The sequence below is a fragment of the Alligator mississippiensis genome, chromosome 5, assembly GCF_030867095.1.
Source record: "Alligator mississippiensis isolate rAllMis1 chromosome 5, rAllMis1, whole genome shotgun sequence".
Lineage (NCBI taxonomy): Eukaryota > Metazoa > Chordata > Crocodylia > Alligatoridae > Alligator > Alligator mississippiensis.
The window spans coordinates 40,422,302-40,434,691 of record NC_081828.1 but is presented as its reverse complement, the minus strand read 5'-3'; the positions used below and the strand labels follow the sequence as shown (position 1 = coordinate 40,434,691).

Genomic DNA, 12,390 nt, shown 5'->3' with positions numbered 1-12,390 from the left:
GTCGGGAGCGGTGCTCGAGGATCCACCCGTCCTTCGAGTAGGCAGATTCGGGGGCCCAGGCCCGGCCGCTTACCCACCCCAGCACTGCCTGTTTGAATTTCCCGGGCTTAGCAGGCATTGGACAGCTCCAATCTCCCCGCCACTAGCGAGGACGAGGCAAGGGGCTTCCCGCACTCGGTCCACTAGAGCCCGGGGTGAGGTTAGGGCCAGGCGCCGTTTCCCCGAGGCCCCCGTGCGCGGAGTGTGCATCCGTCGCGCTACGCAGACCTGACCCGGCTCCGTGCTGCGCCCTAGGTGGCCCCCACCGGCGTGGCCCAGGCTGCAGGAGCCGAGCACAGCGGAACCTGGCGGGGGCGGGGAGTGTCCAGCGACAAAAAGCAAAGGGCCCTTGAATACTGAAAGCGAGGGCCAGAGATTCCTGGGGTGCTGGGAACAGGGCGGAGCACTGAGGGAAAGCAGAACCGACCGCTTTCCTTCGAAATCAACTCCGGAAATGCCGAGTTGAAAAGATGTATCCTTTCTCCGAGGGCAACTGGAACCGTATGGTAGCAGAGGAATCCGTCTGTGCAGCTGCAGCAGGGCGGGTCGCTCCATGTAATACAGGCCACAACCTCGCAAGATCATATTCTTACCACGTTCAATTGCCCCAGGCCGTCGTGGCTCACTGACTTATTTAATTCGGGGTACCAACGCTATTCAGAATGCGCTCGAACACAGTACTGCACCTCACCAGCTCCACTTTCAGTGATGCCAGAGCTAGACTTCCCTCAGCTCGGCCCACTAGTACTTTATGGGGGAGTGCGGTTTATCAGCATCCCTGTCAGCCTTGACACGGTAGGGAGCCTTCAATGACTAGGAAGAACACACAACCGACTAACCGCTCCTGAGTAGAGAAATCAGCTCTTTCTATGAAGTTGTGGGTGGCTCTTAAAAGAACCTTTGGGTTCAGGTCGAAGCAGGACTCGGGCAGCAGCAGCACGGTTACTTGCCCTTGGGCTTGTGGCTCTCGGTCTTCTTGGGCAGCAGCACGGCCTGGATGTTAGGCAGCACGCCGCCCTGCGCGATCGTCACCTTGCCCAGCAGCTTGTTCAGCTCCTCGTCGTTGCGGATGGCCAGCTGCAGGTGCCGCGGGATGATGCGCGTTTTCTTATTATCGCGGGCCGCGTTGCCCGCCAGCTCCAGGATCTCGGCAGTCAGGTACTCCAGCACGGCCGCCATGTACACGGGCGCGCCGGCTCCCACTCGCTCCGCGTAGTTGCCCTTGCGCAGCAGGCGGTGCACGCGGCCCACCGGGAACTGCAATCCAGCGCGGGACGAGCGCGACTTAGCCTTGGCCCGAGCCTTGCCTCCTTGTTTGCCGCGCCCAGACATCTCGACTCTGCTGTGCTGACACACGAAACCGCTGCTCGGAAAAGCTGCACTAGTAGCTCGAGCGCCGCGCCCGCCCTTTTATCAACCCGAGCGCATCAGGACGGCGGCTTCTGATAGGCTCGAGCGCGCAGCTGCCCACAGCGGCCAATGAGAAAGAGACTGCTAAGCCCGACCAATGGAGAGACAGCTTGCCGTTCTTACCAATAGGAGTGCCGGACTTGGAGCACAACGATTTGCATGTGTGCCGCCCCGGCCGGAGGCCCCGCGCTGCCTCAGCAGCCAATCCGACGGCTCCGTTTGGCTCACCTCATTTGCATGGCGGCCTATAAAGGAGGGGCGTGCTGCAGAGGTTTTTCACTTGCTTTGTGCGGTGCCGTGAGCGACTTGCAAGATGCCGGAGCCTGCTAAGTCCGCGCCCGCCCCTAAGAAGGGCTCCAAGAAAGCCGTCACCAAGACCCAGAAGAAGGGCGACAAGAAGCGGCGCAAGAGCCGCAAGGAGAGCTACTCCATCTACGTGTACAAGGTGCTGAAGCAGGTGCACCCCGACACCGGCATCTCGTCCAAGGCCATGGGCATCATGAACTCCTTCGTGAACGACATCTTCGAGCGCATCGCCGGCGAGGCGTCCCGCCTGGCGCACTACAACAAGCGCTCGACCATCACGTCGCGGGAGATCCAGACGGCCGTGCGGCTGCTGCTGCCCGGGGAGTTGGCCAAGCACGCCGTGTCGGAGGGTACTAAGGCTGTCACCAAATACACCAGCTCCAAGTAACCTGCTTCTGGCTTCGTCCCTAGAACTTCTAAACCCAAAGGCTCTTTTAAGAGCCACCCACTTACTCTACGAAAGAGCTGTTACCTGCTTTGTTAACCTAGTTATAAAGCAATTCAGCATAGTATTGATTTGTATATGAACTTGAGGGCGGGGTGAGTAAACACCATTACATAAGCTCACCTGTAGACCACGGGAATGCTTCATTTTGCTAGCCTTATTCGAGTCCACGTTTATTTAAAAACGACTCTCCTTTTTACGCTGTGAGTTATTTTGGGGTTTTTTTTCCTCCTACAATACCTTAGCCCTATTCTATGTCCGGTATAGCTCAGGAAAAAGGTCTATTTTTTCTCGAAACAAAAAAATGCTCTAGGTCTGAGGGCTGAATTCGAAAGTAGTTTTTTGTTTGTGATTGGGGGAACTAAAAGTCCCTCACCCCCTCTCTTTTTCTCCTTTTTCTTCAGCATTGGATTGTAGTGCTATTGTCTCAATATTCACAAAGTTCTGTCTGTAGTTTCCTACCCAGTTACAGTCGGCGTCCAAATGTTTTATGCAGGAACAATGCGGGGGTCGAAGAGAAATAGGTCGTTCATGACATGCTAACTGATACAGCACTAACTGTTGTCCCCTTAAGAAAACATCATCTCCGACCCGGGACCTCTAGTGTTATTCTCCTCATGAAGCATTTAATAAAATCTCTCTTCAGCGCCTAGGGACTGGCTACCACTGCTGCTTGTGCGCATGCTCTCGGGAGGGTAGGCGCCAAAAAACTTCATGTTTCAATTTGAAACGAAAGGGCTGTTTCTGATTGGCCAGAGTGAGATGTTCAGCACGTCAATTGGTCAACTTGGAAAACCGTCACTCAGGGGAGAAAGGAGGATGTTTCCCAGTCACATAGCGTCAGTTTGCTTTCTGGTCCATCCAGCCATAAACTCTCACCACAGATGAGCAGGGTGGGTTTGCAGTTATAGTGTATAGGTTTAGTTTATAGCTTGTACTTGTAGGTTATAGATCTGATTAGCTATAATGTCAGGCCAAGGAATAATTAGGTGGTGAGGGGTTAAGCAGCACTGCAAAGTTCTCTTAGACAATAACTAGCACAGTTTGTGCTTATTTTTTTTATTACAGAAAAACAATAGAGCAGTTTTTCTGTTGCAGTGACCTCAGCAAGGCCATAAGAAGTTGGAATGTTTTTAACACCATGAATTTCTTTTTGAAATCTCGGATTATCTTGTGAATTATGCCTAATAGTAGTAACATTGTATGGCACCCTAGGCAGGATCTCAGGGTGCTGTAGATCTCTGGCTGAGAATCATTGATCTAGTGCATAACTAAGCCTGCCATCAGCCACCTGATCTATGACTTGGTTTCCTGAAAGTTTTCCTGGAGAACATCCTTCAGGATGTTGTGACCTACACCAAGCACACCAAGAAAGACTGTGACTGCCATGGACATACTGTATATCATGAAATGTTAGGGCCATAACTTGCATGGGTTTAGTAGCTACTAAAGTTACAAAGTCTTTTTTCAGGGCCCACCTCTTGCACAACAAGAGCTGGATTTGGTTTTAAGATAAAAAATGAACTTGTAGGCATAAAAACAAATGTCTAGTGTAAATTATATTCTTAGTTGACAGTATAATTTTAAGTTCACTGGTATTTGAGTGCATGTACAAACTAGTATCTTTTGGTCATCATGAAGGTCATCGACTTCTAATCTAAAACATGCTTTTTCAGAAGGTTGTATGTTTTATTGTGTCAAAGTGGATTTTTTTCTGGAGATAAAAAAGATTTTTCTACACTAGTTAATACAGATAGTATTTCAGATACTGAAGGAGCTCTTCAAGTACAGGGGGCTGAATCTACTTCATTCCTTTCTATTATTGTTTTTATAGGAGTGTCCAAAGTCTGTTCCCGACATTGGGTTTGTTCTATGCAGGTGCTGTACCAACTTGTAATAAATGATGGGTCCTGACAGATGAGGTTTATATTAAAAGATGACATGCAACAACTTGCATAATTAAATGAGGGAATGGGAGAGGGAAAAATACAGAGTAAACCCAAAATACACTGAGATATGGAAAATCCGTATTTGGTTAGATTGGAATGAACACAGCTCTCTACCTTCTAGTTCGTTGCAGCCTATAATTTACTTGAATGCATTTTGGAAGAGGGGAATTTTGAGACGCGTCTTAAAGCAGGTAAACTGGGGCCTGTGCTGATTCTCACTGGGTGCAGTTTCTACTCATAAAAGGTAATCAAGAGAAAATGCAAACATGCCCGTTTAGGAAACGGGTATTGGGGATGACGTTCTTTTGTGTGTTGAAGGAGGAGTCGGCCTTGTGGCAAGGTGAGCTCTGTGGGCCTAAGTTTCCAAACTCACTTTAATTCAGGACAAGAAACAAGTTACTGATCATAAAATTAGGGTTGGAAGGGACCTCATCCTAGCCAAGGTTTTAATCTAGTTGGGTCTTAATATCCTCCTAGTGAGAGAACTTTTCCTAATATCTAACTTAAACTTCCCTTGCTGCAACTTGACTTTTTGTTGCTCCTTGTTCTGTTATCTGCCACCACTGAAAATAGACCAGCTCCACCCTCTTTTGAACCACCCCCTTCAGGCAGTTGAAGGTTGCTATTAAATCCCCCCTCAGTCTTCTCTTCTGCAGACTAAATAAACCCAGTTCCCTCAGCCTCTCCTCATAATTCATGTCCCCCAGCCCCCAAACCATTTTTGTTGCCCTCTGCTGGGCTCTCTCCAATATGTCAAGATCCTTTCTGTAGTGGGGGACCCAAAACTGGACACAGTACTCCAGATGTGGCCTCACCACTGTCAACTAGAGGGGAAGAATTTTCCTCAATCTGCTGGTACCGCTCTTATTAATGCAGTTCAGTATGCTGTTAGCCTCCTTCACAACAAGGGCACATTGTTGGCTCATGTTAGCCTTCTTGGCAACAAGGGCACACTGCTGGCTCATATTCAGCTTATTGTCCATCGTAGCCCCCAGGTTCTTTTCTGCAGAGCTGCTACCCAGCTAGTCAACCCCCAGCCAGTACTGGTGTGTGGGATTGTTCCATACTAAGTGCAGAGCTTTTCACTTGTCCTTGTTGAACCTCATGGCTAGGGACAGACATTCGAAAAGCCAGAGCTTGAATTGATTCCCTCTAGGCAATTCAGATACCAAGAGTATCACACAGGACTGAAAGCCCTTAATTAATTCCTTTTGGCATTAATAATTAAAGTCCTGTTGTCAGAGGGCACCAAAGCTTTTGAGGCTTAAAAGATAACATAAGATTTTGGATTGGTCCTGATACTCGGTATCTGATTGGTGAGCCGTGAGGCAAGTAGTTGTGAGAGGGCCAGTGGTCACTGTTGCTCATTGTCAGTTTTCTCTCTGGTCCAACACTCGCACAGCCTCTATAAAGTGGTTTCTTCTTTCGTGACGGTTACTTCTACGTTGTGTACTTCTACCACAGTTGCTGACACGTCTGATCGTGGAAAGGGGCTGGGGAAAGGAAGTGCCAAGCGGCACCGCAAAGCGCTGCGCAACATCCAGGGCATCGCCAAGCCAGCCATCCACTGCCTGGCCCACATCTCAGGGCTCATCTACAAGGAGACCCATGGGGTGCTGAAGGTTTTCCTGGAGAACGTCATCAGTGACGCTGTCACCTACAAAGAGCACCCCAAGAGGAAGACCACGACTGCCACGGACATGGTCTATGCCCCGAAGCGCCAGAGCCACACCCTCTATGGATTCGGTGGCTAATCCAAAGTCCCTTCAACTGTTTTACGCAAAGCCCCTTTTCAGGGCCACCAACATCTGCATTGAAAGAGCTGAGCTTGTTTTTAGTAGGAAGCCTTGAACAGTTTACATCAAAATGTTTTAAAGTCCTATATATGTGCTTGCCTATCCGTGTATTTACCTATAATTGACAATCACTCATATTGCAGAACACAGGTTCTCAAGTGGGGCTGTGGTTCTCGTTCTGGTGCTGGTGCTGCTCTGCCTGGAAGATGCTGTGTATGGTCCGAGAAGGAAGCAACTGCAGGAGGGAGGACACTACTGAAATTGACTTAACCTGAGTGTAACCCAAGAAATGGGACACGAGTCCATCGCCTGCAGGTTCTTGCTGTAGGCCAGCATTTCTCAAAGCAGGTGGGTACTTTCACACCCCTCTATGGGTCCCCCCCGTTGGTTCACGCAGCTCGGGGAATCTGCAGTGAGGGTAAGGGAGGCAGCTGCAGTAGGTGGGCATGGGGGCAGCCCCCCAGCACTGATCATTGAGGTTCCAGGGAGGTGGCAAACGCTTGGGTGATGCAGAGCGGGTTACAGAACTGCTCGGAGAAGAGCGAACGCAGCCAAGTGAACTGCATCACAGCTGGCGAAGGGGACCTGCAGCGGGGCCTGAAAGTAGCTGCTAGGTTTGGGAAATGCTGGCTGGGGGTGCACACCTAACCAGTTAGGCCTGTAGTTTAGCAGCGTAAGCGTATGCTGCAGTAAGCGCCACCTTTGTCTTTGTTGAGCCCAGCTGGGTAAAGCTCCAGACCCCAATGCCAATTTCCCTACCTAGGAATCACGGTCCCTAGTCTTCCCTCAGCAAACTGGACAAGCTGTGCCCTTAAGTACCAGCTGGGCTGCAAGGCAAGCCAAGACCAGCTGGTATTTGTTCTGGGAAGAGGAGCTCACCTGGACTCCCCCTAAACCTCACTCATCAAAGCTCATAGCCCCTATCTCGTTGCTTGCCAAGCTCTGCAGCTCAGGAAAGTGCAGCTGCTCAAGTTACTCTCTTCAAAGGCCTTTCCTTGGTATAGACATTGGCCACATCCACCCACTCTCCTTCCCTCCCCACCGCAGAGCCTTGGAGGTCGGGGTGAGTGACTGGATCCTGCCCTAAAAGAAGGGGTCTTGGGGGCAATGCCCGACCCATGATAGGGACACACCATAGTATGATGACACTACGGCCTCTGTTGGGCTCCAAAGGAAAGACAGGCGCCTCTGCCCGTTGGCAACAACTAGCAGGGAATTCATTTGTTTCCCGTAGAGCTGAATTGCCCGAATTAAAAACTCTATTGTCTGCAGCCGGGACACAGCACAGAGCTCTCCTTCCTCTGCTCAGGGGCAGGCTTTGTTTCAAACTCAGCGTGGGGGCTTTTGGTTTCAATTCAGCCTGGCCCCTGGAGGTGTTCCCTCCCCGCCCGAACCCGCTACCAGCACTAACAGGCCAGTCTGAGTTTCAAGCTGGTTTACAAGAAAGTGCCTCTCCCGCCCGGAAAACCTGTTCGGCTTGAAAGTCCAGCGCTGTGGAGGGCTGGGCAGTAAGGAGCCCGCCCCTCGGGAATGTGAAGCCTCTCCCTCCTCCGGAAACAGCACCCGCCGCAGATTGCAAAGGGCTTTGAGCTGGGGGGAGGGGAGGCTCCGTCCTAGTGCATTAGGTTTTGGGCTTATTCAAGCCCAGGAGGGTTGACTCTGACCTGACTTTCAGAGAAACTCGCCGTCCCGTGTGTACAAAGCGTAACAGGAAAGAAAAAACACTGCCCTACGAAAGGGGCGCGCACAGCCACACCCCGCTTTTGTGTTCCCGCTGTGCGCACGCGCTTTGTTGAAGGGCTCTGACTGCGTTGGTTGTTCGGCCAGACAGCTCTTTTAATCCTGGTCTGGTTTCCCGGGGCTTTGAATCACCCTGTCTTTTACGACTAAACCAAAACCCAGTTATGGGTCTTGTTTCTGCAAAAGGAAAAAAATTAAGATTTGAAGTAAAAGATAACCAAACTCAGAAATAACAGCTCTTTCTATGAAGTTGTGGGTGGCTCTTAAAAGAGCCTTTGGGTTCAGGTCGAAGCAGGACTCGGGCAGCAGCAGCACGGTTACTTGCCCTTGGGCTTGTGGCTCTCGGTCTTCTTGGGCAGCAGCACGGCCTGGATGTTAGGCAGCACGCCGCCCTGCGCGATCGTCACCTTGCCCAGCAGCTTGTTCAGCTCCTCGTCGTTGCGGATGGCCAGCTGCAGGTGCCGCGGGATGATGCGCGTTTTCTTATTATCGCGGGCCGCGTTGCCCGCCAGCTCCAGGATCTCGGCAGTCAGGTACTCCAGCACGGCCGCCATGTACACGGGCGCGCCGGCTCCCACTCGCTCCGCGTAGTTGCCCTTGCGCAGCAGGCGGTGCACGCGGCCCACCGGGAACTGCAATCCAGCGCGGGACGAGCGCGACTTAGCCTTGGCCCGAGCCTTGCCTCCTTGTTTGCCGCGCCCAGACATCTCAACTCTGCTGTGCTGACACACGAAACCGCTGCTCGGAAAAGCTGCACTAGTAGCTCGAGCGCCGCGCCCGCCCTTTTATCAACCCGAGCGCATCAGGACGGCGGCTTCTGATAGGCTCGAGCGCGCAGCTGCCCACAGCGGCCAATGAGAAAGAGACTGCTAAGCCCGACCAATGGAGAGACAGCTTGCCGTTCTTACCAATAGGAGTGCCGGACTTGGAGCACAACGATTTGCATGTGTGCCGCCCCGGCCGGAGGCCCCGCGCTGCCTCAGCAGCCAATCCGACGGCTCCGTTTGGCTCACCTCATTTGCATGGCGGCCTATAAAGGAGGGGCGTGCTGCAGAGGTTTTTCACTTGCTTTGTGCGGTGCCGTGAGCGACTTGCAAGATGCCGGAGCCTGCTAAGTCCGCGCCCGCCCCTAAGAAGGGCTCCAAGAAAGCCGTCACCAAGACCCAGAAGAAGGGCGACAAGAAGCGGCGCAAGAGCCGCAAGGAGAGCTACTCCATCTACGTGTACAAGGTGCTGAAGCAGGTGCACCCCGACACCGGCATCTCGTCCAAGGCCATGGGCATCATGAACTCCTTCGTGAACGACATCTTCGAGCGCATCGCCGGCGAGGCGTCCCGCCTGGCGCACTACAACAAGCGCTCGACCATCACGTCGCGGGAGATCCAGACGGCCGTGCGGCTGCTGCTGCCCGGGGAGTTGGCCAAGCACGCCGTGTCGGAGGGTACTAAGGCTGTCACCAAGTACACCAGCTCCAAGTAACCTGCTTCTGGCTTCGTCCCTAGAACTTCTAAACCCAAAGGCTCTTTTAAGAGCCACCTACTTTTTCAATGGAAGAGTTGTAGTCGTGTTACGTAAATAGTTACGTTTACACTTTAGTTTATGTGAAGTTCAGTAACAAACCAATTCTGTTTTTAAGGAGACAAGTGACTTGCCTTTGCTGTGAATTAAAGATCTGAGTACTTTTCCTGTGTCTTAATAATCCCTTTTTAATGCTATTCAGCCGTATTGTGAGTTTTCTCTAAGGAAGGGATGAAACTTAATGTGTCCTGGGAAGTCACTCATTTACACTGAAGGTGTGCGCTTGCACTTGAAGTTTTTAACGTCTTACGGCGAGGCCTGTCTGTGCTGATGTAATCAGAGCCTACCTCCTGGAGTAATGGAGAAAGGTGATCTTTGTCACGGAATCGTGAAAAGCAACCATTAAAGCAGTAGTAGTGCTGAGGTGATGTTGGTGTCCTGATCTTAAAAAATATGTGAAAAAGGTATCTACTAAAACGATGGGGGGAGGGTGTAGCTGTAGGTGTGGGCAGGTAGCAGCTCTCAGATGTTCAGCTAGATGAGCCAAACCTTCCCCACCCTCAGGTTTCCGAGAAGAGTCATCTTGGAGGCAAGCTGATGTATACAACTCGAAGCTGAAAACAGGTTCAGGGAAGCGAAGCTTTTCTCCTTCCCTTCCTTCCTTCCTCCAATGCAAGGGTCGTGCGTGGGCAAGGATAAAACCGTGAAAATGGCCTTTGACGGCGTTATTATTGTTGCACTAAGGATGTTATCCCAGGAAGCAACGAAAGAAAACGGACGCAACTATCCCGCTGTGGCTTTAGTCACAGAGAAGTGGGTTAGTTCTAAGATCTAAGGGGGTGGGGGGCAGTAGCAGCGTCATGTGAGATGATTTGACTAGCTGCTGTCTGGTCTGAATGTGCTTCTACGATTATCAGAGCACAGATCTGTAGGGAGCTGGTGCAAGGGGAAGAAGCCAGCCCGGCTGTTTGCGGAGTCAAGAGCGAAACGGCTTTGTCCAGTGAGAGACGCGCCAAACACACCCCAGAGCTGTAGTACCGGCTTCTGTCTCCCGAACGGGAGCCAAAAACTTTGTTATTTGAATTTAAAGTTACTGACTTGTTTTTGATTGGCTAGAATGAGATAGTCGGTGTCTGATTGGAAAGAAATAAATTGTGTCACCCAGTGGGGAGGAGTGCAGTGGTCATTTCCGCCTTGCAGCCCCCAGTTTTCTCTCTAGTCCGCACCTCGCGTATATATGTACGTACGACAGTTTCTTGACTTTATATTGATCGTTTGTAACTGATCTAGTTGGAGGGGACGCGAAAATGTCTGGACGCGGGAAGGGCGGCAAGGGGCTGGGGAAAGGAGGCGCCAAGCGGCACCGTAAAGTGCTGCGCGATAACATCCAGGGCATCACCAAGCCGGCCATCCGCCGCCTGGCCCGCCGCGGGGGCGTGAAGCGCATCTCGGGGCTCATCTACGAGGAGACCCGCGGGGTGTTGAAGGTTTTCCTGGAGAACGTCATTCGCGACGCTGTTACCTACACGGAGCACGCCAAGAGGAAGACCGTGACCGCCATGGACGTGGTCTACGCCCTGAAGCGCCAGGGCCGCACCCTCTACGGATTCGGTGGTTAAGCCTCGCGAAAGAAACCTAGAACAGCTGTTGGACCCAAAGGCCCTTCTAAGGGCCACTCACTTCTGCACGGAAAGAGCTGGGCTCTTTCGAGAGAGACGCTCGTTCTCAGTCAATGCTTTAAATAGTATTTTGTAAGCCGAGTGTTTTACAAACCGAGAGCTTAAGCTCCGCTTAGCTTGGTATTTGGGGAGAAAGCAAGTTACTGGTGCGCGTGTAGTAGATAACGGATCTTGTCAGGGTAACAAAAATAAACGATCTATTGTTTTCTTTGGCTCCGGTAACAGAGAGCGCTGGTTCTTCTAGCAAATGTCTCCCTCTAAGCGTTGGGTTCGCTGGGGGCTGGCTAGCCTGTATACCCACCTCCCTGCAACGGGGCAATGTTGATCTTGGGGGTGGCCCAGGCATTGAGCAGATGCTGCGTTTGCCCAGCGCTCCCCAACTATTACAGCTCTCCCGCGGCAGTGCTCTCAGCTGTCGCTCCGATTCTCGCTCCGCCCCGGCTTATTAACATTCACCCATTATTTTGCATATGCTAATATGTATTTGCTGCCCCTCAGGCTGTAGTGAGGGAAATAAATTCTTTGCAGCTACTTCCCTTCCTGCCTTCCCTGGCTGATCTCTGATGCCTAAGCTCCAGCCCAGACAGTGAGGGAGCTCCTCCAGCCCCCAACCATGGGGAGCTAGTGTAAGTGACATGTGGGACCTAAGCAAAGCTGCTGAGCTCTCTAGTGCCCTTTGCCAGGGCAGTGGGGTGCCAGAATGAGCATAGTCCTCTGCAATAGGACTACCCTGGTTGCCTCAGCTGAGCCCTGAGAGGTGCCCAGGATGCCTGGGCTCCCAGTAGGCACCTCAGCCATGTGGGGAGGACAGATCTGTGAGTCAGGCTGCTTGCAAAATAGGCGGCTAAAGCAGAAGCCAATGCTGCTTTTTCCAGCCAGTAAGAGGCACAGCTTCAAGTGAGACAGATGCGTTTATTGAGATGAGGGAGAGCAGGAGGAAGACAAATGCAGCACAACGACACACCAGAGCTAGCACCACACATGGGTGCAGACACCCCTCCCCAGGCTGAGCCCAAATATGACATGCAAGGGGCACAGGCCAGGCTACCTGGCAGCTGGAGAGGGTGTGTATGGTATGCATGTGGTGAGGCCCCCCTGGCCTAAAAGGACCTGGCTGGTAGGGCAGACAGGAGGAAAGAAAAACCCAATTCCTCCACCATTGGAAATCCCCTGTGGTCTGTGTCTTGGCAGAGGGGGTGGAGCAGACAAGACCCCAGGAAGTGCCTTCCTGGGCCAATGTCCAGGAGTTCTTCCTCCTGTAAAATGTACTAGGAGGAAACTTGGGTGGCAGGGGGGGTACCCAGATTGGGGGAGGGGCCTTGTCCTGGCACCTGCCCCATCTGCAGCATAACCCCATCCTCCACCAGCCCAGTAGGCTGGTTCATTCCAGCACACCGGACTTCCCATCCAGCTAGCCAAGGTCAAGTCTCAGTGCAACCAAAGGTTGCTCCCTTGAATCAAGGTTCCCTTTGGGGACCGGAACCAACCAACCCCTCCAGCCAGGGAAG

At 52.1% G+C, this 12,390-nt stretch overlaps 6 protein-coding genes across 6 annotated transcripts; 4 read left to right on the top strand and 2 right to left on the bottom strand.

Moving 5' to 3' along the window:
* Positions 1-881: 881 nt before the first annotated feature.
* LOC132250789 (histone H2A type 2-C-like) lies at positions 882-1,434 on the bottom strand. Its single transcript, XM_059728240.1, has one exon. The coding sequence runs from the start codon at positions 1,369-1,371 to the stop codon at positions 982-984; it is 390 nt and encodes a 129-aa protein (XP_059584223.1). The 5' UTR covers positions 1,372-1,434; the 3' UTR covers positions 882-981.
* Positions 1,435-1,716: 282 nt separating this feature from the next.
* LOC132250792 (histone H2B 5) lies at positions 1,717-2,232 on the top strand. Its single transcript, XM_059728244.1, has one exon. It carries the CDS (start codon positions 1,763-1,765, stop codon positions 2,141-2,143), a length of 381 nt encoding a protein of 126 aa, XP_059584227.1. The 5' UTR covers positions 1,717-1,762; the 3' UTR covers positions 2,144-2,232.
* A 2,211-nt stretch (positions 2,233-4,443) lies between these two features.
* Positions 4,444-6,085, top strand: LOC102563035 (histone H4). The gene is made up of 2 exons (XM_059727656.1): positions 4,444-4,489; positions 5,614-6,085. The coding sequence occupies exons 1-2, from the start codon at positions 4,444-4,446 to the stop codon at positions 5,901-5,903; spliced, it is 336 nt and encodes a 111-aa protein (XP_059583639.1). The 3' UTR covers positions 5,904-6,085.
* A 1,823-nt stretch (positions 6,086-7,908) lies between these two features.
* On the bottom strand, positions 7,909-8,457 carry LOC132250788 (histone H2A type 2-C-like). Its single transcript, XM_059728239.1, has one exon. The coding sequence runs from the start codon at positions 8,390-8,392 to the stop codon at positions 8,003-8,005; it is 390 nt and encodes a 129-aa protein (XP_059584222.1). The 5' UTR covers positions 8,393-8,457; the 3' UTR covers positions 7,909-8,002.
* A 282-nt stretch (positions 8,458-8,739) lies between these two features.
* LOC132250791 (histone H2B 5) lies at positions 8,740-9,257 on the top strand. Its single transcript, XM_059728242.1, has one exon. The coding sequence runs from the start codon at positions 8,784-8,786 to the stop codon at positions 9,162-9,164; it is 381 nt and encodes a 126-aa protein (XP_059584225.1). The 5' UTR covers positions 8,740-8,783; the 3' UTR covers positions 9,165-9,257.
* A 10-nt stretch (positions 9,258-9,267) lies between these two features.
* LOC102560480 (histone H4) lies at positions 9,268-11,094 on the top strand. The gene has a single exon (XM_019486563.2). The coding sequence runs from the start codon at positions 10,511-10,513 to the stop codon at positions 10,820-10,822; it is 312 nt and encodes a 103-aa protein (XP_019342108.1). The 5' UTR covers positions 9,268-10,510; the 3' UTR covers positions 10,823-11,094.
* Positions 11,095-12,390: the final 1,296 nt, after the last annotated feature.

Bases quoted from the DNA above. Each gene is read 5' to 3' on its own strand.
- LOC132250789 (XM_059728240.1), bottom strand. From the start codon at position 1,371: ATGTCTGGGCGCGGCAAACAAGGAGGCAAGGCTCGGGCCAAGGCTAAG.
- LOC132250792 (XM_059728244.1), top strand. From the start codon at position 1,763: ATGCCGGAGCCTGCTAAGTCCGCGCCCGCCCCTAAGAAGGGCTCCAAG.
- LOC102563035 (XM_059727656.1), top strand. From the start codon at position 4,444: ATGACGTTCTTTTGTGTGTTGAAGGAGGAGTCGGCCTTGTGGCAAG. The intron at 4,490-5,613 runs GTGAGCTCTGTG...CTTCTACCACAG, and splicing joins GGAGTCGGCCTTGTGGCAAG to TTGCTGACACGTCTGATCGT.
- LOC132250788 (XM_059728239.1), bottom strand. From the start codon at position 8,392: ATGTCTGGGCGCGGCAAACAAGGAGGCAAGGCTCGGGCCAAGGCTAAG.
- LOC132250791 (XM_059728242.1), top strand. From the start codon at position 8,784: ATGCCGGAGCCTGCTAAGTCCGCGCCCGCCCCTAAGAAGGGCTCCAAG.
- LOC102560480 (XM_019486563.2), top strand. From the start codon at position 10,511: ATGTCTGGACGCGGGAAGGGCGGCAAGGGGCTGGGGAAAGGAGGCGCC.